Source organism: Anolis carolinensis, chromosome 1, assembly GCF_035594765.1.
Source record: "Anolis carolinensis isolate JA03-04 chromosome 1, rAnoCar3.1.pri, whole genome shotgun sequence".
Classification (NCBI taxonomy): domain Eukaryota; kingdom Metazoa; phylum Chordata; class Lepidosauria; order Squamata; family Dactyloidae; genus Anolis; species Anolis carolinensis.
Window position 1 is genome coordinate 39,621,617 of NC_085841.1, and position 20,282 is coordinate 39,641,898.

Consider the following 20,282-nt stretch of genomic DNA (forward strand, 5'->3'; position numbering starts at 1 on the left):
GTGAGTTGTACTTCACATACAATCTTATCCATTTTGTACATATATACAACCATAACACATATACCAAATACCACCACTTCATCATTACTTCATTTTCCACACCACCACACTTCTCCACAGCAACGCATAAAGAACAACACTCTGAAAATAGGTCAATTACAGAAAGAAAACAATCAGTACCAGTAAACACCTCCCAACAAAGGATTACCCCAGGCAGGAATCACCCAGGCTTCGAAGCTACAAGGCAGGACACAATCAGGGCCAGCTACCACCTCCCAACAAATGATTTCCCCAGACAGGAAGCAGCCAGACTTTCAGATTACAAGGCTATTAAATGCTAATCAAGGTGACTAATAACAATATTCATACCTGCTGCACCAAGACTATTCATTACATTCCACCTCACCAAAAAAGGATTCCCATAAGAAGAAAACAACCACTCTTTGAGGATGCAAGGCTATTCACTCCTATTCCACCTGCCCAACAAAGGATTCCCATGAGCCACAGCAACGCGTGGCCGGGCAAAGTTAGTGTTTTATATAGTTGTAGGAGTAATTTGAAGGAAACAGCCCTTGTCTAGTAATATTACCTTTAAGGTAGTGTAATTCTTTTTGATAGTGTAATTAGGAGCCCCGGTGGCAAAGTGTGTTAAAGCACTGAGCTGCTGAACTTGCAGACCGAAAGGTCCCAGGTTCAAATCCTGGGAGCGGAGTGAGCTCCCGCTGTTAGCTCCAGCTTCTGCCAGCCTAGTAGTTCGAAAACATGCAAATGTGAGTAGATGAATAGGTACCGTTCCAGCGGGAAGGTAACGGCGCTCCATGCAGTCATGCCGGCCACATGACCTTGGAGGTGTCTACGGACAACGCCGGCTCTTCGGCTTAGAAATGGAGATGAGCACCAACCCCCAGAGTCAGACATGACTGGACTTAAGGTCAGGGGAAACCTTTACCTTTACCTTTAATTTTCCCTTACTTATCTCCACATTTGGGGGGGGGGGGGTAGAAAGTTCTGAACACCTCAAGATAGAAAATTTCTTGTTATTGGATTGCTGTTCTGTTTCCTGCGGAGTCCAGCACAGGCTTAAAGGGATGGAAAGTTACAGTTGCTGTGGCTGTTCATGTCAGTCTTCTGTCCAGAGTACAAGTGTTAAGCTGTGAAAACAGGCTTCTCCTTCATGTCAGGAATTGGGAGTATACTGTGTTGTGGTTTCTCCACATTTTGAAGTTTTGCTTCCTGCAATATTAGAGTAATGGACTAGGTTTTGAACAATGTAAATATGCCTGGAAAGATGAAGCATAACTCATTGTGACTCTTTCCTTTCCCCATATTTAGAAGTTAGAACTTTTAAATTAGAATTTTCAGCAAACTTACTTTGGGTTACAACAGAATTACATCATTTTAAAGGATGTTGTGCCAGGTCTTTTGCATTTCTCTGGTAAAGCATATGTTTAGGAAACCAAAGATTCCAGCATCTCCATGTAACCTGGGAAAGATACAGTACTAGCTAAATGGTCCTATGACCAGAGATGCTTTAAGGCAACTTCCTGTCATTGTTTACCCTCTTTTCCACTTTTTCATTACCTAGTGCATTTGTGTTTTTCTTTCTTAATGAGACCAATTATACGTGTAAATATATATGTGTACTTTATTTAACAAAGCAGGTGTGTTCTTGGGCATTACATCTTTCACAGAAAATGTGATACCAGAGACAGAAATAAAATGGGAAAAGGGACTAGTTCCTAAAAAACAAAACAGAGAACCAGTTTAACAGCTTTAACAACTTTCTTATTCACACTTGTGAAATAAAATAACCAAATGAGATAAGCCTTGAATAAGTAAAGAAAAACTTCCTGAACCTTCTATGGATACCTTGAACAATCCTTCCATAATGCACATAGGGATGATTTTCTCTTTAATCGGCCTGCACTTTTCTTATCATTTCCACTTTGTTGAAGATTTGTGCTTAAAAAAAATGTTTGAGGTAGGTGATGAGGCAAGGTATTTTGCTTCTCTGTTCTCTCTCTGTTTGCTGTTAATATGTGCTTAGTATGGCATTCTGGAGACAACTGCTTCTTGTAAGCAGGATCACACAGTTAAAATAGGACTGACTAGACTAGAATCCCCTCTTTGCATTTGTGTTATTCCTCCTTCACCATCTTCCCAATGCTGGTGTGGCTAAAAATGTCTAGAGAAATGGAGGATATAGAGAAATGGGAGACTGGACACAAATAAAAAGACTTTGTGAAAAGGAGCTTCTTTGCCAGAGGCTTTCTTCATTGATGCATGGTACTGATATTGTATGCATTGATGCATGGTACTGACATGTTAGGTATATTGATTATTTGCGGTAATAATCTGTTTTGAGTGGCATTCTCCAACCTGGAAACCTTCATATGTATTGAGCTACATCTCCCATCATCCTTAGCAAGTAATCATGTGGCTGATGATTGTTGTGGAGCAAAACATTTGGAAAGGGGTTGTTTAAAGGAGTAGTGATAGCTTCAGGCCAACTATTTCCTTATGATTTCTCTTATTTTGCAGTATCCTGGAGTGGCCCAGAGCATTAATAGTGATGTCAGCAATCTGATGACTGTCCTGAGTATGAGCAATGTTCTCCCAGAAGGTAAAAAGCCACTTGCAATTGTGGGAGGTATTTCCATGGGACATTTTCCATTCCTGGAAGAAGAAGGCTTGTTGGGCATCTTAAAAATGGTAGAATCTTTACATGTTATATGAGCTTTCTCTATTCCTGTTGTTGTTGGAAAAATGTTGGTTTAATTTGCTTCAAACTCCTAAATCTGTCTAATACAACAGGGTGGGACAAATCTTACCAGTGGGAAATCAGAATTATTCTTAATGTGATTATACGATTGTTTCGGGAAATAAATATAAAAAATAGTGTGTCATTCCATTAGCAAGTCAGCAGCATCAGCTCAACAGTGATACTACACTCTATGATATATGATAGCTTTTATGTTGCTGGGCACCTGAACTATGTATTTCCAAAACCCAAGGCATCCTTTTATTCATACTGCGGGTGCTACATAAGGAGCACATGCAGAGTTATCTTTGACTCATTTAATAATCCAGTTTAGGAGGCATTTAACAAAGTTTCCTATGCTTGATGTGAGGTTTGGGCTGAAAGTGTTACTGGGGTTTTGAATCTACAAGTTGAAATAGTTGTTTTGAGGTTTCATCTTCTTTCCTCTCCCAAGCAATATTCTTTGGAGAGCTCCCAGGCTCTGTGAATTTTGTATGCTATAGCTGATTTATGCTGCTTTGAGAAAATTAAATCCAGCATTTGTGACCGATAGGTAAGTCAAGGGAGAGAAAGAGATTAGTTTGCTCCACAACACATTTGTCCACCTCTCCTCTGTTGGAAATCTGTGGACTTGTTGCCAGTTGTGCACAGAGGCAAACTGAGAACTATTTATTTTCTTGGATTTTCTATGCCTGGCTATGTTGAATGTTGGCTTTAATTTTAATCCCTGTTGCTGCTAGTTGTCATTAATCTTGGTACCGAAGAATGAAATAAAAAACACCCAAAGCTTTGTTGTGCCTCTTCTTTTTTCCATTTATGGAGAAGATGGTTTTCTTTTCTTGTGGCTGCTTATAACTCCCAAGCAAGATTGTTTTACAATGACACTATCTTAGTTGTCAGTCTTGATGGCATCATATCCCTACTAGTGTTAAAATTTATTTTGGCAACATGTTGCTGAAACTCTGTAGCTTTCATTCCTGGCCTTAGAGCCATGTAATTTATGAAGGATGATTGTTTTTGTGAAATTTATCCTCAAGCTCTGAGCTCTTCAATAAATTCTGCTACCAGTTATGTTGCTTTTTATTTAAGCTAGCTCTCAATTTTGCCTTTAGGTCTCTTCCCTGAACATCTGATTGAAGTTCTGAGCAGAGAGCTGGCCCTGGAATGTGATTATAAGAGAGAGGCATCCTGTGCAAAGAAATTCAGGTGCGTTCCACTGGGATTTTCTGCTTCTCTTTATCCCCAGCCCTCCCATTTTATGACATTATGTTGATGAAGCCCTGCAAGGTAGCATTAATGCAGTTTGTGGAGTCTAGCTTTGACCTAGATACTTACTTGACTGGGGCATGTTATTGGGAACAGGAGAGATTTGAAGTTGAGTAAAGAGGCTCAGTGAAGATCAAAATGCCATCCTTTTGGCAAAGCATCTCGGCCTTTACGGGCCAGATGCTGTAGAAACACCAGAGCCGTTAAAGGGGACTTTAACCTTTCATTGGCTGCCCCTCAGGGAACTGCTGAAGGACCACCCGTTCTTTTATGTCCCTGCTGTGGTGGATGAGTTGTGCAGCCCGCACGTCCTGACGACAGAACTGGTCACAGGGTTTCCACTGGATCAAGCTGAAGGACTCAGCCAGGAGATCCGGAATGAGGTACTGGGTGTTGGGTCAGTTTCATCTTGAAGGTGACAACCATTTCAGGCCATTTTGTTGATAGTGGAAGCCTGCTTGGGGAAATGTGCAAGGCTGCTTCAGGGGAGGCATTACGTATGGACAGATTCCAGGCAGAGCAGTGTTGTTTTTGCTGCAAAACCATGCTAATAGTTGTCTTTGTGTACGGGGGATTGGAAATAGCACTTATGAAAAGTATTAGCCTCACTTGCCTTCTTTCCCAGCAGAATTGTAGGGAGAAAGGCCATAAAGGTTTCCCACCTCAGCTCCTTCTGTCTAGCTGGTGTTACAGTGTTTGCTGCATAGGTATTATCCTGACCTGCTGCTCTCCAGTTCTTGGACTGGCCTAACACTGCTCAAATTTCAGAGAACCCACAGTTGAGTTTCTGCCCTAAATGTAATATTCTCAGCTACAAATACAAAATACTGTTAATTGGTTCTTTTCCTTCCAACAGACAGCTTTTTAGAGGACAAATGTGACCTTGTGGGTGGGATGACTAGCTTTGCAAAAGTAGTCATCTTCATTTTCCTGGGACAAGTGATGAGAAATGAATCATCAACTTATTACACATGTAACCAAATATAGATAGCTGTCCCAGCTGGATCAACCCTAGAAGCTGATGGCTGTTGGAAAAGTACTCACAGTAAACAAGGGGTAGAAGAGAGCTGAAGCATGGACAAAAGTGCATTGAAGCTGAATATAGTACAGACTGGAGAGTTAACTGGAAGACAGACAATTCTAGCTGCTGCCAGATCGGCAGATGGAGCTACCTTGGGATCTTAACACACCGCATTGGAGGTCATAAACATGCTTAACAGCTGTCAGCACATCACTGAATGACAGTATAGCTTGTGCTCTCTAGGCAAGAGAAAGGCTGGCTGCTGATGGTAGAGATAATTTTTTTCAATATTATACCTAGGTGTAGAGCCTACAACTGCCACAATCCTCTAGCCAATATGGCCACTGGTAGCACTGGCTGAGGGATCCTAGAAGTTACAGTCCCAAAAATATTTTTGCAAGCTCTGTAAATGTTCTTGTCTTTGACCTTTCCTGTACATTCTTTCTGCCAGGGAATCTAACAAATCAAAGGCTTAGTTTGGTTGCTGGCTTCCACAATTCAATACAAAAGACAGTTAATAGTGTACCCCTACTATGGTTGCTTGTTCTACATTTACACCGGGTCTTGGCTTGCAAGAAGTAATTGGTGCAAGTAGCTTCTTCTACCTGACCAAAGGCAGACCAAATGCTCTCTTGTGCTGTTCCATGAACACCAGCAGTCCTAAAACAGCTCTGTTATATCACAGACACAACTTCCCTTTGGCATCAGAAATGCAAGTTTGGAAGTATGAAGAGTAAAGTTGGTGAATCACATCTTGGCAGATAATGCCTCAGATGGCTCTTGCTTCCTCTTCTATCCTTCAGACACATGTTTCAGATTATGCTAGAGTGCAATTAAGTGATCTGCCACAAAGGGGTTTTTGGCCCTATTTCTCTTTTTGAGTGGCTTCAAACATTAATCAGAAAAGCTGCGCAATCCCCTTTTCAGACTTGGAACTATAGTTTCATGCATCCCTGACCTCCCTGTGTTTGTTTGATGAACTGTATCTGCCACCAGGACACTTTGTAACATACTCCAGTTGACATGCATTCTTGGAAGGCCATGGCATACCTTTCAGTGAGTGCTAAAAATCTAAAATTGCATGACTGAAGTGGATGGTGTCTGTTGCCTATCAGTGGTGTTTTTGATCTTTTCTCTCCTTTTGTTGGAACATCTGCAGATCTGCCACAACATACTGGTCTTGTGCTTACGGGAGCTGTTTGAGTTCAGGTATATGCAGACTGATCCAAACTGGTCTAACTTCTTCTATGACCCAGAACTGCATAAGGTAGGACCTTCTCTATGACGTGGGCTGAATGCTTCCTGCTGACAGAATCGGTTACTGCCTCTTGTCCTCTTTAGTAGCTTGCTTGCTAATGCTGTCCTTTAGCCAAAAAGTTAAAAGTGATTACAGTAGTTTGGCAGCAGGAAAAGTACCTAGCATCTGATTTCAATCTGCTCTTGGTAGAGATTCAACGTCATTAAAAAACACAGTGGCGTTCAGGTTTTGTCTGGAGAATCCCTTTCCTACTAACTTGTCTACTAATAGATTTGTTTACATGAGGCATTGGTTGGGCCGATGCCTAGTGCCAGTGGAACATGCATTTTTGAATAAATGCCACAAAGTTGTACTTGTGGACTTGTAAAGACAAATAGCGACAAGCCAGCTGAATTTTCACTGTATTCACTTTTCCTGATTTTCTGAATGAGGCTTTTGATACTAGAATTATATGATAGGGTTTGCTAAATTAGCATTTGAAAATCTTTGGTATACACAAACTGTACACAGGCTTCTGCAGCACCCTCTTATGTCCTACCTTTCCTCCCTCAAATTCAAGATGATGTATGTAGTTATCTTCCCACCTTTTTTATCCTCATAAAAAGTGTGCCAGCTAGAGTGACTGTATCAAGGTCACTTAATAATGTAATAATTTAGTAGGGAATTTGAAACAGGATATTCCTAATATGCCTGGTGTATAATGGCTCTGTATGTATATAAGCTAAGGGTTGCCTGAAGGATTAGCTGAAGATGTTGCAAGAGTACCTGATTGGGTGGCAGTCATCGCCAGGTGATTCATCACAAGTCCCATGAGAGGCCACATTTGGCATAGGAAAGGTATTGTCACTGCTGTGCAGCAGTGCTGCAGTGCAGAGATGGTATACATTGATCAAACACTCTTGGCTGTGCCAAAATCATTGCTTCGTGATGTGGGACTTTATAGTGTCAATTTCTTTCATTGGCTTCTTTTGGGTCACCTTACTCATTTGATCCTGTGAGCCCTTTTAGGTCAGGTGTTCTTGTCAAGTTGTCTTTGCTTCTATTGCTTACAAAACTGAAGAACAAATTGCTGTAATTTTTTAATAGACCTCTTTCAAGCACCAGCGGTTTTGACAGTGATGCCTTTTGTTCTATGTACATGGTTCTGTTTCTAGATTTTCACGATAAGCATTTTTTTGGAAAACATTTGCAGTCTTTCCACAGAGACCACTCTACATGAAATATTTTGCTCCATTATTAAAATATTTGTACATTTCCTTATGCAGGTAGCCCTTCTGGATTTTGGGGCAACCCGTGGCTTTGATGAAGAATTTACAGATGTTTACATAGAGGTAAAGACTCTGCATTTGCTCAGACCTGTTTTGTGAGCTGGAGATGTGTTGATCTTGTGTGTAGAGGGTCCCAAGCTTAGGGGTGCCTACGTGAATTTGGAATATTTTAATACCTCTTTCTCATGTGGCTCAGCATTCTTATTGTTGTTTCTTACATATTAAGAAAGAACTAAAATGCATTCCCAGGAGATTCACCAAATACGTTCTAATGCATATTTTAAAACATTCTCAGCCAGTAGAGAATGAGCCATCCAAGAAAGGGTTAATTCCAGGCATTGCGCAGGAGAAACAAGGGATCAATCACCCATTGTTTTGGAAGTATTTCATATTAGATCTCTAGTCTTCCTTAGTTATTTTCCCCTGCTTCACCCAGGAAAGGCCATATATTGGTTCCTTTTCTTTCCCTTTGCTGCTTTCGTTCTTTGCTTTCCCTTGCTTTTCCCCTCATGGTAGTGGATATTTTGAAAGCCAGACAGATACCTGCCAGTTTGAGCAAACGAATGAGACCCAGTTCCTTACATGGGAAATTTCCTTTGGTGAGGAATATCTAGATGTATTTTTTTAAAAGGGTATTCTTTCCATGCTGAGGAAGGTTAGCGTTTGTATTTCCCCAACTTGGTGCCGTTCAGATGTTTTATCCATCCACCGCATCAGTCTTGATTATTAATGACATGGGCTGATAGGACTATTACCTGTTTCCCCGAAAATAAGACATCCCCAAAAAACAAGACCTAGTAGAGATTTTGCTGAATTGCTAAATATAAGGGCTCCCCTGAAAGTAAGACCTAGCAAAAATTTTGTTTGGAATTATGCCCACCAAACAGAACACCAGAGCATGCAGGATTGGTAAATGTATGTACCATAGATTGTTGTACATGAAAATAATTGTAGTAACAAGAAATTCTTGATAGGATTCACAGTTTATCTGGTTATGCTGGTTTGTGATGATATCTACTGTACAGTATATAATAAATGTTCTTTTCTTTTTTTTTGTTCAACAATAAAAGTGAATTCTTCTTCATGGAAAAATAAGACATCCCCTGAAAATAAGAGCTAGCACATCTTTGGGAGCAAAAATTAATATAAGACACTGTCTTATTTTTGGGGAAACACGGTAGTGCAGACATCTGGAGGACCCCAGCTTGGGAAAAGTTGCTGTGCTGCTTGGTCACAATAGCACTTTTAATGTGCTGGCTTGTGGTTTCTGTCATCTGTTGTTATTGGTAATGTTTAAAAATATGACCCATTACTTAAATCTAGGTCTCAAGTTTCTTTCCTTGTAAAGGCAGATAAGTTCTTGAACTTTTAAGGCTGGCATTTAAAAAATGCCTGGCAGATATTTATGTGTTGAAAATCCCTAGCCTTCCTGGATAATTGAGCCACTTTTGGTCTAGAGAATAAAAATTAGCCTGAAGTTTCTTAATTTGATTATCTCCCAACCCTATTGCCTTCTAGATTTTGAATGTTCTTTTTGTTTTTTCTTTCTCTTGCAGTTAATCAAAGCAGCTGCTGAAATGGACCGAGATACAGTGCTGAGGAAATCAATAGAAATGAAATTCTTAACTGGATACGAAGTCAAGGTACACAGCAGAAATGAAGAGTTTATTCCATGGTTAACTAACGCTGTGACATCAGTCTTTTTTATTGAACCTTTGCTAAAGAAAGTACAATGAATACCGAGTTTTTAAGTGGGAGTGTGCATAGAGGTTCATTGGTTGCATTAGCACATAATGATAAGCCAAGTTTCTTAGTTAAGCCTGGTACATGTGTATGAGGACAGTATTAGTGTATGGAGAGGGCTTCTCCTGTTTCTTGTGGCATGTTGCTTGCAAAGCATATGTTCTGCCAAGCTAGGGTAGAACTTACTAGACTTCATGGATACCCATCCCAAACCAATCCAGATTTGTAAAACTAACAGTGAAGTGATACTTCTCTTCCAAACATAACCTGCAAAGCTTTATTTCTGGCACATCCGGTTTCCTCCCAAAGTCCACCTAGTTTGCTTTGTCATGCAGATACTAATCTTTAATATGAAAGTTGTTTTGTCCCAGTGTGCATTGAGAGCATACATTGTTACCTCAATTAATGATCTGTAGCAGGATTGAAGATTAGAATGGTAGTTTGACTGCTTGCAGCCTTGTGTAGAATCAGAATCATAGAGTTGGAAGAGAGCACAAGGGCCATCCAGTTCAACCTACTGCCCAGCAGGAACACACATTCAAAGCACACCCAACAAATGGCCATTCAGCCTCTGCTTCAAAACCTCCAGAGAAGGAGACCCCACCACATCGAGGCAGCATATTCTACTGCTGAACAGCTCTTACCATGTGGCCTGGCCCAGGAGTTCAGCCACCGATTTTTTAGGCACTCTTGGAAACACAGTTCCTGGACTAGGCCTTGTCCCATCACCCCATTGTGGTGTGTCGAGAGTTCTTTGCTTCATGAAGCTTAGGAGTAGCAGGTGACTAGGATGGTGTTTGGTTTATGCAGTGTAAAGCAAAAAATGAAGGAGCAGAATTACAAAAAATGTGAAGTTGGGAGTGGTGAGGTTTTCTCTCTTGCATCCATGTGTGGTTTCAGATGTTGTATTCTTATGAGCTGTGTTTGGACAGACCAAAGTCCTGTCTAGTTCAGCATGCTGTTCTCATGACCTATGGAAAGATCATCCTCAGTATAGTCCCCCCTGCCATCCCTTACTGTGATATACAGAAACATACTGCTCCCATAATAAGCCATCTTGCTTAGGAGCTGTTGATAGTGCTATCCTCTGTGAATTTATCTACCCCTCATAAATTTTAAATATTTGGTTTAGTAGGTTCATGATTGATAGTGAGTAGAGACATTGAAACTTACCCGTGGGTATTTGGTGACTTTGCTATTTGGTACAGGATGGATTCTTTGTGACTTTTGGTTTTAAGCAGTTCATCTCAATTGAATTGTGGAGATGCAGAGGTTGGAATCATTGTACTAACACATGAAATGGTGGAGCTTGCAGTTTTTAATTTAAGAGGCCACAAAAGGAAGTTTCTGAAGGTCTGTTGTGTGAATTGAATCAAACATTGAGCTAGCCTTCAGCCTCAAATGGAACAATCAAGGAGACCTAGTCACATAGTTGAAGAGGATAGCAGACCAGATGCTAGAATGTGTGTTGGATGTTTCATTTGCTTACAACTGTATTTTTGTCATGTTCATATTCAGATTTCTCAGTCAGATTTTGATTGGAAACTAGGCCTGCTCAAAGTCTATATATAGTGTTCTCTCACTTATTGCAGGGGGTTATGTTCCAGGACCACCCACATAAGTGCAAATCCGCAAAGTAGGGGCACTATATTTATTTCAATATTTACACATTATATTAGTAGTTAGGTGGCCTTTCTCCCCTTGGCAAGCCTTCTTCCTGCACTTCTTCTTGGTGGCCTCCTCTCTGGCGCCTGCCAGTTTCCCTTTTGTGCATGCTCCTCCCTCTCGCCGGCATCCAGAGTGGCTCGGCTGGGAAGGCGCATGCACAAAAGGGAAACTGACACCTTTTGCGCATGCACACTGCTCAGAAAAAAACTGCGAAGAAAAGCGAACCGCAAAGCAGGGAGGGGACACTGTATATACAGAATGCAGAGCAAGCCTCCTGACTTCTGAAATGCCTGAAATTTGCATCTTTATTTTAGCTGTGAAAACAGTATCTACCAGTCTAGACTGTGTTTCTGGGTGGGGTATAGCTGTTATATTGTTTTGTCCAGTTCACAAAACATTATTAAATGTAAATGATAGTTGTCTCCCTCCCCCCAGTATTCTTGATACATCTGTTCAAAGCAGTTGATCGGAATGGCACCTTTTCTCTTTTCTCTCAGGCTATGGAAGATGCACATTTGAATGCTGTCCTCATCCTGGGAGAGGCATTTGCTTCCAGTGAACCTTTTGACTTTGGCTGCCAACATACCACTGAGAAGATACATGGCTTAATCCCAGTCATGCTGAAGCACAGGCTGGTCCCTCCACCAGAGGAGACCTACTCTCTTCATCGGAAAATGGGGGGCTCTTTTCTCATATGCTCCAAACTGAAGGCCAAAATTCCATGCAAGGACATGTTTCAGGAAGCCTACAGTGATTACTGGAGCAGAAAGGCCAAGAAGGAAAAGAAAAACTGTTAAAACACCTGCTACATGGCCAATCGTCCAGATTGTGGTTAACCACCATTTGGTTTTTCTCACAAACCCAGGATCACTGCAAAAGCATGGCAACCTATCACCTGGAAAGAGAATGCCTGGTTTCAAGGGCAGTATTGTTTGTCTGTTAAACATATCTCCTGCACTTTATACACTCACCATTATCTGTGTAACTTTTGTTTAACAGGAAATGGCAATCAGTTAGTATAGGGTACGTGGAGGAAACTAGGCAGCTGTGTTTCTTACTATCCTAGGTATTGGTTTTCATTTTCATAGTTTAATACTAATAGTTGTATACCGTTAAAAATAACAGCAGGTGGAGGAAAGCGAACCAAAATAAGTTGGCATTGAAATCTATTTGTAATTCTCCAAACATTTGTGGTTTTTCCCCCCATTTTTAGATGTCCTTCAGGTTTTTTTGTCCAAGGTGGAATATAAATGGTTTCATATTGTGAAGAAGGTTGCCAACATAACTTACAGAGAAAACACCTATTTTTGTATCATATTTGATGGGAGTCTGTAATAGTTGGGATCTCCTGGTGGAGCAGGACAAGATGTGTACATAGGGTTTTTTATGCCTTCAGTTGTTCATTTTCAAGGAAAGTGAAGATTTTAAAGAATCAGATGCAAGAGATGTGGTGGTATATGGAGAACGCCCTGCTTGAAATTCAGTTGCTCTCTTCTGATTCTTTTGAGTTTGAATGTATAAGCAGAGGGAATGTAATACATGGAGTTCTAATGGAATGATTCAGAGGAACCAAAACTCTAACTGGCATTTGTAGAAGCCTGACTGTGAAAATGTAGCTCTCAATTTTCATGTTTGCATCTTTGTAGTGCAATGATTGATGGAAGGAAAGTGGGGGAAACTTGTACTCTGGGCTTCTTATAGCAGTATCAAAGGCGGCAATTTGGGATTTCATTGAAAAGCTTAATATACATGTAAGTAGCTGAACGCACAATCTTAAACAATTGGAGGTAAGCTGATAAATGTATTTTGGACTTTTTGTAACCGTTTGAAGCTGTGCAACTTTCAATTGATTTCCAATAAAGAAGTGCTTGTGCAAATTACTGTTGTCCACTGGAATGACTCATGTTACACTTTTCATTTTCACTTCAGCTTAATCCTTTTTACTATAGGAGGCCTGGATACAGTATGGCCATCCAAGGCATTCCTGGCAGCTGTAGTCTAAAATCTTTATACGTTGGATGGAAGGCCTGAAGTGGTAAATAATGCCTTTAGCTGAATATAACTGGAATAAAATTGGAAAATTCCATTACATAGGATGACAAGATTAAGCAAAGATATTCTAAGCATATTCACTTGGAGATTCCCAATTTATACTTTCGGGTATCTTAGACTACAGCTAACAGGAATGTTGGAATAGTCTGAGTGGCGCTTCTATCCATGATCAACAATCTGTTTGTAGTCCACACAGGAGACTTAATTCCTAACTGAGCATTGTTTGTAGCTTGCAAAGTTAATGGTCCGCAGTTCAAATGTGCATTAAGCCTTTAATTTACATCCCTATGCTGACTGTAAATACCGAGGATGCTTATTTTGCTATGGGAAATGCATGGGATAGTTTGCCCTGCAGCCACCTTACTATTCCAAAAACATCTGCTCTTTATTACAATAGTATTGCTCTTCAGTATGGCTCTTCCTTTTCCAGCTCTGATGCGAATAGGATGGTGATGATACTGAAGAGTGTCATTACATTATAATGATATACAATGAATTTGCTAGTCTGTTAAGACTGTTGTGCTAGTGTGCCAGAAGAGTTGCTCTTCATTTCATTGTGCTATCTGCCATCTTACTGCCCTCTGGTAGCCTGCAAACAGTGTAAGCAAGTGTTCTCTTTATGTTGGTTCTTAATATGCAGGGTCTTCAATTTTCAAGTCATGAAAGACACAGACCATTGTAGAAGCTAAATGCTGTGAGTTGGATCCAGTTTTCAGCACATGCAGCTAGGCTGCTGAAAGATTTCTTCAATCACTTGAAATGTTATACAGAGGATAACAGAGATGGGTGGGTTATGTTGTGGCAGGTAGGAAAATTGAGTTCAAAACAGGCAGAGCCCACTACTATTAGAGGAATTGCAGGCAACCTTTCAACTTGAAAAATGAATTACTGTATTTCATTGCACAATAGTCGACATCTTGTAATAGTAAGCCCCATTTTGGGGGTGTAAAAATTTGTATTTTTGTGTTCCTTGCATAATAGTTGCAGAGTCATTCTCAAAAGGCAAGACTGTAAAATGCAGGTCTCTGGAGCTCCACTCTTCTTCCTTTCTGTAAGGCAACAGTTTAAAAAACCTGAAATGGAGGTGTCTGGAACTCGGACCTTCCCTCCTTTTTCCAAAGAGCTCAATTTCTGATTTTGTAAACAGTCGTTCCTTCAAAGAATGAAAGAATGGAGGGGGATCTTTCCCTCCCTTCTCAAAGGCAAAGCAGTTTAAAAAAGCAAACAGTAACAGAGCTGTTTGAAGCTGGATCATCCTGCCTCCTCCTTTTTTGCAGGTAAGTTTTTTTTTAAAAAAAAACCAAAGCAGAGAATCAAAGGCAGATTTTTTCCCCCTCACGAAATAGGCACAACCCCCTTTTTGATTAAAGCCTTCGACAACACAGTGTGACTATTATGCGATGAAGTACAGTATGCATAGTGATAAATACTTTCACCTTCCCTGAATCAGTTGTAAATTGAAGCTAAGAGTATTGGATAAAATAATTTCTTACATCATACTTTCACACCCCCTTCACTTTTTTCTTTGCAAAAAACACTAGTTTGTGGTATTTATTAGTTTAATAAACATCAAGATAACATAGCTAAAGAAGGCCTGGGTCCTACTTATTCTTATTGACTTGAATGTTAAGACATTGAAATAATTGGATTGAACCATGTATGTGAATAGATGAATGAGGAATCTACATGATTAAGCTCTCAATGAATGCCAAATGCACTGTTGTGGACTGATCCTAACATGTTGCTGGCAGGGATGCTGGGCTATACAAAAGCCAAGAGCTCCTGAAATGTAGTTACCTCATCAGTTAGTCCTTGGGAATTCCTTCATAAGAGAATGTCACATACCTTTAAACGTTGTTCAACTGCATGATGGAAGGCTATCTAGTAGAGATTCTGAATACATTTTTGGTGTATAAAATGGCTTTCTCTTAGGAAACATCGTGATCTGCATCTTATCCCCCATAATGTTCACATGTTCAAATGTCATTTTGTAATTGTTTAGGCATATTTATTATTTTCTAATATATTTATTTTTATATTTATTATTTTAAAATATAATCCAACTCTTAACAATGTAGTGTTCACTCAATAAGAAAAAAATCTCCATTAATTTGGGGTGAGTTTAAGGAGGGAGGCACAAAATGTGTGGAGGATGGTTAAAGCACATAAAGAGTATAAAAAGCTGACAAGGGGCCTACTAAGCCCAAACCTTTGCAAGCCAATTAGGTTCCCTGGTGCTTTGTGACAAACCTTCATGGACATTGTTTAGTCTGCTTGGTACTTCTAATAAGATTTCCTGGTACTTAGCAGTCTATTTTATGTACAACTAGCTCTTTTCTTGGAAAAATCCATTAAATTACAAGTAAGGTTTTCAAGCTGATAACAAGCGGAAGAAAAGGGGTATTATGAACAAACGCATACCCCCAACAAGGACACCAGGGTCATTATTTCATCCAAACTGGTATGTTTAACAAGTGAAGGGAGGAAGGATGGGGCAGAGGACAATTTGTTTACATGCTCTTTCAACTATTTGTGAAATATTCTTTAAGGAAGGGAAATCAATTTGAATATGGGTTGATCTAATAATGAAATAGTGGGTTGTGTAGCACTAGGATTAGACACACTGTTGGTCACACATTTGATTTTTTAAAGAGGTAGACCTTTTCCTAAAAAGCACAAAAATATAATGCTAATAAATTCAGTTCTTTCCCCCCTTACTGCACTGGATATTTGATGCCATGAAATTTCAGCTTCTCTAGATTGGAGCAGTAACATTTAAAAATCTTCTGCCCATGTCTTTATTCTACTTCAAATTGAAAGGGGTAGTTTTAAATTGAGTAACACAGGTGTCAGCAGGCATTTTTCAGTTCTCAGTAAAAACAATAATAAAAGAAAATATGCACTGTATCTGCTCTAAAACATTGCCAGCAGGCTGAATGTAGCCCTTAAAGCCTCCCAATAAGACCTCTCAAGTTCCAGCCCCCCTCTCCCAAAACAATTTGAGGGCTGATTTGGGGGCAATCCTTTGTCCCCCACTGCCTACAAATACAGCAATTCAATCATCTAGTCCTGCAACTCAGCATCACTAAAATGCTAAGTAATAAAATAAAATGGACAGGTTGCTTACCTGTAACCATGTTTCTTTGAGTGTACTCTGAATTCACACTAGTGGAGATGACTGCGCCTGCACAGGCTCCAACAGAAACTCTTCCAAGCTAAAAGTTTGAATTTTGCCAGTAACCCCGCCCCTCTCCCCGCAGGGCATATAAGGGAGCCCTGGGCTCTCGCTCCTCAGTTCCTGCGCCGCAAAGGCAACGAGAAAGGGAGAGGTTTACCAGAGGGGAAGGAAGGGCGGGTTTGTGTGAATTCACGGAATACACTTGAAGAAACATGGTTACAGATAAGCAACCTGTCCTTTTCCTTTGTGTACTCTGTGAATGCACACTAGTGGAGACTAGCAAGCTTAGGTGCAGGATGGAGGGACAGCAAACCCGACAAATGAGTGTCCAAACCCAATATTTATTAAGCACATGAACAACAGTCAATGCATGAGAGAGAAGAAACGGGTCGAAATATCGACCTAGTGCATTAGGGACATACAAGTCCCGCAAGACCCCTCGGTACCGTGGTCACCCGGTATGAACGAGGGGGTAAGTACATACATGTAAAAACATCTTCAAGAGGAGAACTAAACCATAAACTCATCCCTAAACATAGGGGAACAAAGACAGGTGGGTACCTAGGTAGCAACCAACGTTGCAAAAAAGTGATTGCAGTGCAATACAAACAGGATTGTCGCAGAAGTAGGTACCATAATATGAAGATGTTCAATAAAACAAGGTTTAACAATAAAACAAGCTCAATAATGCAAAAATTATTGACCCCTTCTTCCACAAAGCGGGAAGGGAGGGGGGCATAGGAAAGAAAGGCACTTATGTCAGGCAGGAGGACTGATCTGGCAAAGGCAGAGTCCTTGTGAGTTCTAGTGTCCATTCTGTAATGAGAAACAAAGGTCAAGGGGGTTGACCAGATAGCCGCTTTACAGATGGAGTTGAGGGGAATCCCTCTGAGGAAAGACATAGAGGCTGACAGGCCCCTCATGGATCTTGGGCAAACCGAGGGAGGGGGGGAGCGCTTAGCCAGCTGGTAAACAAGTTCTATGGCTTGTGCAATCCAGTGGGACAGCCTTTGAGAGGAGACCGGATTCCCCAACTTGTCCGGGGCGTAGGAAACAAAGAGTCTGGGAGTCTTTCGTGTGCCCCTGTCCCTGTCACTATAGAACAGAACAATGTCTTGGTTGAGGTGGAAGGCGGAGACCACTTTGGTAGGAAGGTGATGTCTGGCCGTAGGACAGCGCGGTCATGGTGGAAACGAAAGTAGCTCTTGTCCATCCTGAGGGCTGCCAATTCAAAGGGCCTACGGGCCGAAGTGACCGCAACAAGGAAGGCCACCTTCCAGGAGAGCAGATGTAGGTCTGCTGAAGCCAGAGGTTCAAAGGGGGAGGCTGTGAGCTGGGAAAGCACGAGCTCGAGGCTCCAACCCGGTGTAGGAGGTTGAAATGGTGGGCAGAGGTTATTATAGCCTCTCAAAAAGGTTTTGACAAGGTGGTTGGCAAACAGGGTTGGCCATGCTGCTGGAATGACCAGGACAAGGCAGCGAGGTAGGACTTTATAGAGGCCAAGGAAAGTTTCTGGTCAGCAAGGGTGAGAAGAAAATCTAGAACCACTGGTACTGAGGTGGGAAAAATAATGTTCCGGGACCAAAGGAAGGCACGGAGCCGAGAGATTTTGTAGGCATACGCTTTTGACATCGCGAGCTTATGGGCCACACGGAGGATCCTCTGTAAGCCTGGATGGAGGGTGTTCAGTTGTGAATCCTCCATGCAGTGAGGTGGAGAGACAAGACGTTGGGGTGGAGGACTTGCCCACTCTGTCTAGTCAGAAAGTGCAGCAGAGGTGGGAGTGGACGGAATGTCCCTGAAGAAAGCTGTAGGCGAGCTGGGTACCATGATTGGGGTGGCCAAATGGGGGCTATGAAGATCACCAATGCCGAGGCAAGGCGAAGTCTGTCCAACACTTTCGGTATCAGGGGAATTGGCGGGGACACGTAGAGTAGTTCCGAAGACCCATCCAGGAGAAAAGCATCTCCGAGGCACCCGGGAGCTGCCGCTGGAGGGACTCTCACCCCGTATTGAGGTAGTTGAGTGTTGTGGGGAGAGGCAAAGAGGTCTAGTGTTATCCATCCCCAGTTGTCGAAGACAGAGCGGAGAGTCTCGGGATCGAGCTGCCAGTTGTGGGAGGAGCTCGTCATCCTGCTCAAGGAATCGGCCAGCCCGTTCTGCTGGCCCGGAAGATGGAGAGCCACCACGGAAACGTTGTGAGCTATGCACCAAAGCCATAACCGAGTCGAGAGGGACATCAGTTTTCTCGACCCGGTGCTGCCCTGTTTGTTGATGTAATACATCGCCACTGTGTTGTCCGTCTGGACTTGAACAGTCCTGTGGGCGACCAGCCGGGCAAAGGCTCTGAGGGCTTTGAAGATGGTGAGAAGCTCCAGAAAGTTTATGTTGTGGGCCTTTTCTTGAGGGGACCAGAGGCCATGAACCGTGAGGTTGCCGAGGTGGGCTCCCCTGGCGTAGTTCGATGAGTCGGTCGTTATGGTGACCGATGGCAGCAGCAGATGGAAGGGCAGGCCTTTGCAGACGTTGGACCGATGCTTCCACGAGAGGAGATTGGCGGATGTGGCTCGGTACTGTAAGGAACTTGGAATTGGGGCGGTGAAGTAACTTGAAAATGTCTATGAACCACCTCTGCAGTGGCCTGAGACGTAGTCTCGCAAATGGTGTAACCAGGACAGTGGAGACTATGTGGCTGAGGAGGACCTGGATTGACCAAGCTCGAGTCCTGTGGTTGCCTTCAAAAGCCACTATTTGCTGCTATAAGGCAAGGAACCTGTCAGTTGGGAGGCTGTTTGTGTGATGGGAGTTGAAGAGGCCCCCGATGAAACATATCTTTCTTGATGGAATAAGGTTTTTCGGTATTTAGTTGGAGGCCGAGCAAGTCCAGCAACTGGAGCGTATGAGCAATGTGGAGCTCCAATGCAGCGGGGTCGGGACCGACCAGAAGCCAGTTGTCCAGATACAGGAAGACGGCAATGCCTTGCTTCCCGAGATGTGCCGTGAAGACGGCAAGAACCTTGGTAAACACCCTCGGCGCCGTCACCAAGCCGAAAGGAAGGGCTGTAAACTGGTAGGTTTTGTTGAGGACCTTGAAGGAGAGGAAGCGCCTGTGGGACTTCCGTAAGGAAATATGGAAGTAGGCATCACGTAAATCGATGGATGCGAAGTAATCTCCCCACTGAAGCATCGGGAGGGTAGATGCAACGGAGACCATCCGGAACTTTGTTTAGCAGATGAACTGGTTCAGTGCCCTTAGATCTAGAATAGGGCAGAGGCCTCCTCCCCTCTTCAGGACGGCAAAGTATCTGGAGAAGAAACTTTGTGGATCCCACTCAGATGGAGAAGGTCGAATGGTGCTCTTGGCAAGGAGGGAGTCGACCTCAGCGCAGATTTCCGGTGACGGTTTGGTATGGAAGACGCGGCCCGTGGGTGGCAGCTCTTCAAATTCTAAGGCATATCCCTCTCGGATAATCCGGAGAGCCCAGGCATCTGAAGTGATAGTCTCCCATTCATGATAGAGGAGGCTAGACGGTCCCCGAAGCGGCAGGCGGAGGGAGGCGGTGGAGAAGACTGAGGTTGCAGAGGTAGCGTGGCGGCCGCAACTGTATTGAAAGCGGAAATGGTACAGGGGAGTACACCGTCAGGCTCGACAGTGAGTTTGGGGAGGTGCAGAGGCGCCTCGACCTCGATGTTTAGAGGTCTGTTGATGGTGGCGCTGCTGTTGTTGTTGGCCCTGTTGTCCGGATCTCGAGGCCTACCTGTAGCCTTACCGGCGAAAGGATTGGTGAGGGTAACGACGATAACAGTGAGGGTACCAGCGGGTACGTTGGGCGTGGGGTTGCTCAACCCCACATTTTGCAGCTAGAATTAATAATAATTTTTTTTAAGTGAAGTATAATACATTGAAACTGGTGGAACAATTTATCAATAGGAAAGCAAGGAAGTGTCTGAGAGGAAAGGAATCGTAGAAATAGATAGGGGTATGAACATAAAAAAAAGAAAAAAGAAAAAAAAGGTGCAGTTTAACTTCCCATCTTGGCTTTGGAGTTCTTCCTTTCGTTAGCTAT

General features: G+C 42.4%; 1 protein-coding gene across 2 annotated transcripts in view; it reads left to right on the forward strand.

Annotated features, from left to right (window-relative positions):
- Positions 1–12,865, forward strand: part of coq8a (coenzyme Q8A) — a 69,859-nt gene extending 56,994 nt beyond the window's left edge. For both annotated transcript variants that reach the window (XM_062972959.1, XM_062972965.1), the window contains 7 exons: positions 2,542–2,623; positions 3,874–3,967; positions 4,269–4,410; positions 6,208–6,315; positions 7,572–7,637; positions 9,131–9,217; positions 11,483–12,865. In XM_062972959.1, the coding sequence (XP_062829029.1) occupies positions 2,542–2,623; positions 3,874–3,967; positions 4,269–4,410; positions 6,208–6,315; positions 7,572–7,637; positions 9,131–9,217; positions 11,483–11,782 (879 nt within the window). In that variant the 3' untranslated portion in view covers positions 11,783–12,865. The remainder of the gene's footprint in view (positions 1–2,541; positions 2,624–3,873; positions 3,968–4,268; positions 4,411–6,207; positions 6,316–7,571; positions 7,638–9,130; positions 9,218–11,482) is intronic.
- Positions 12,866–20,282: the final 7,417 nt, after the last annotated feature.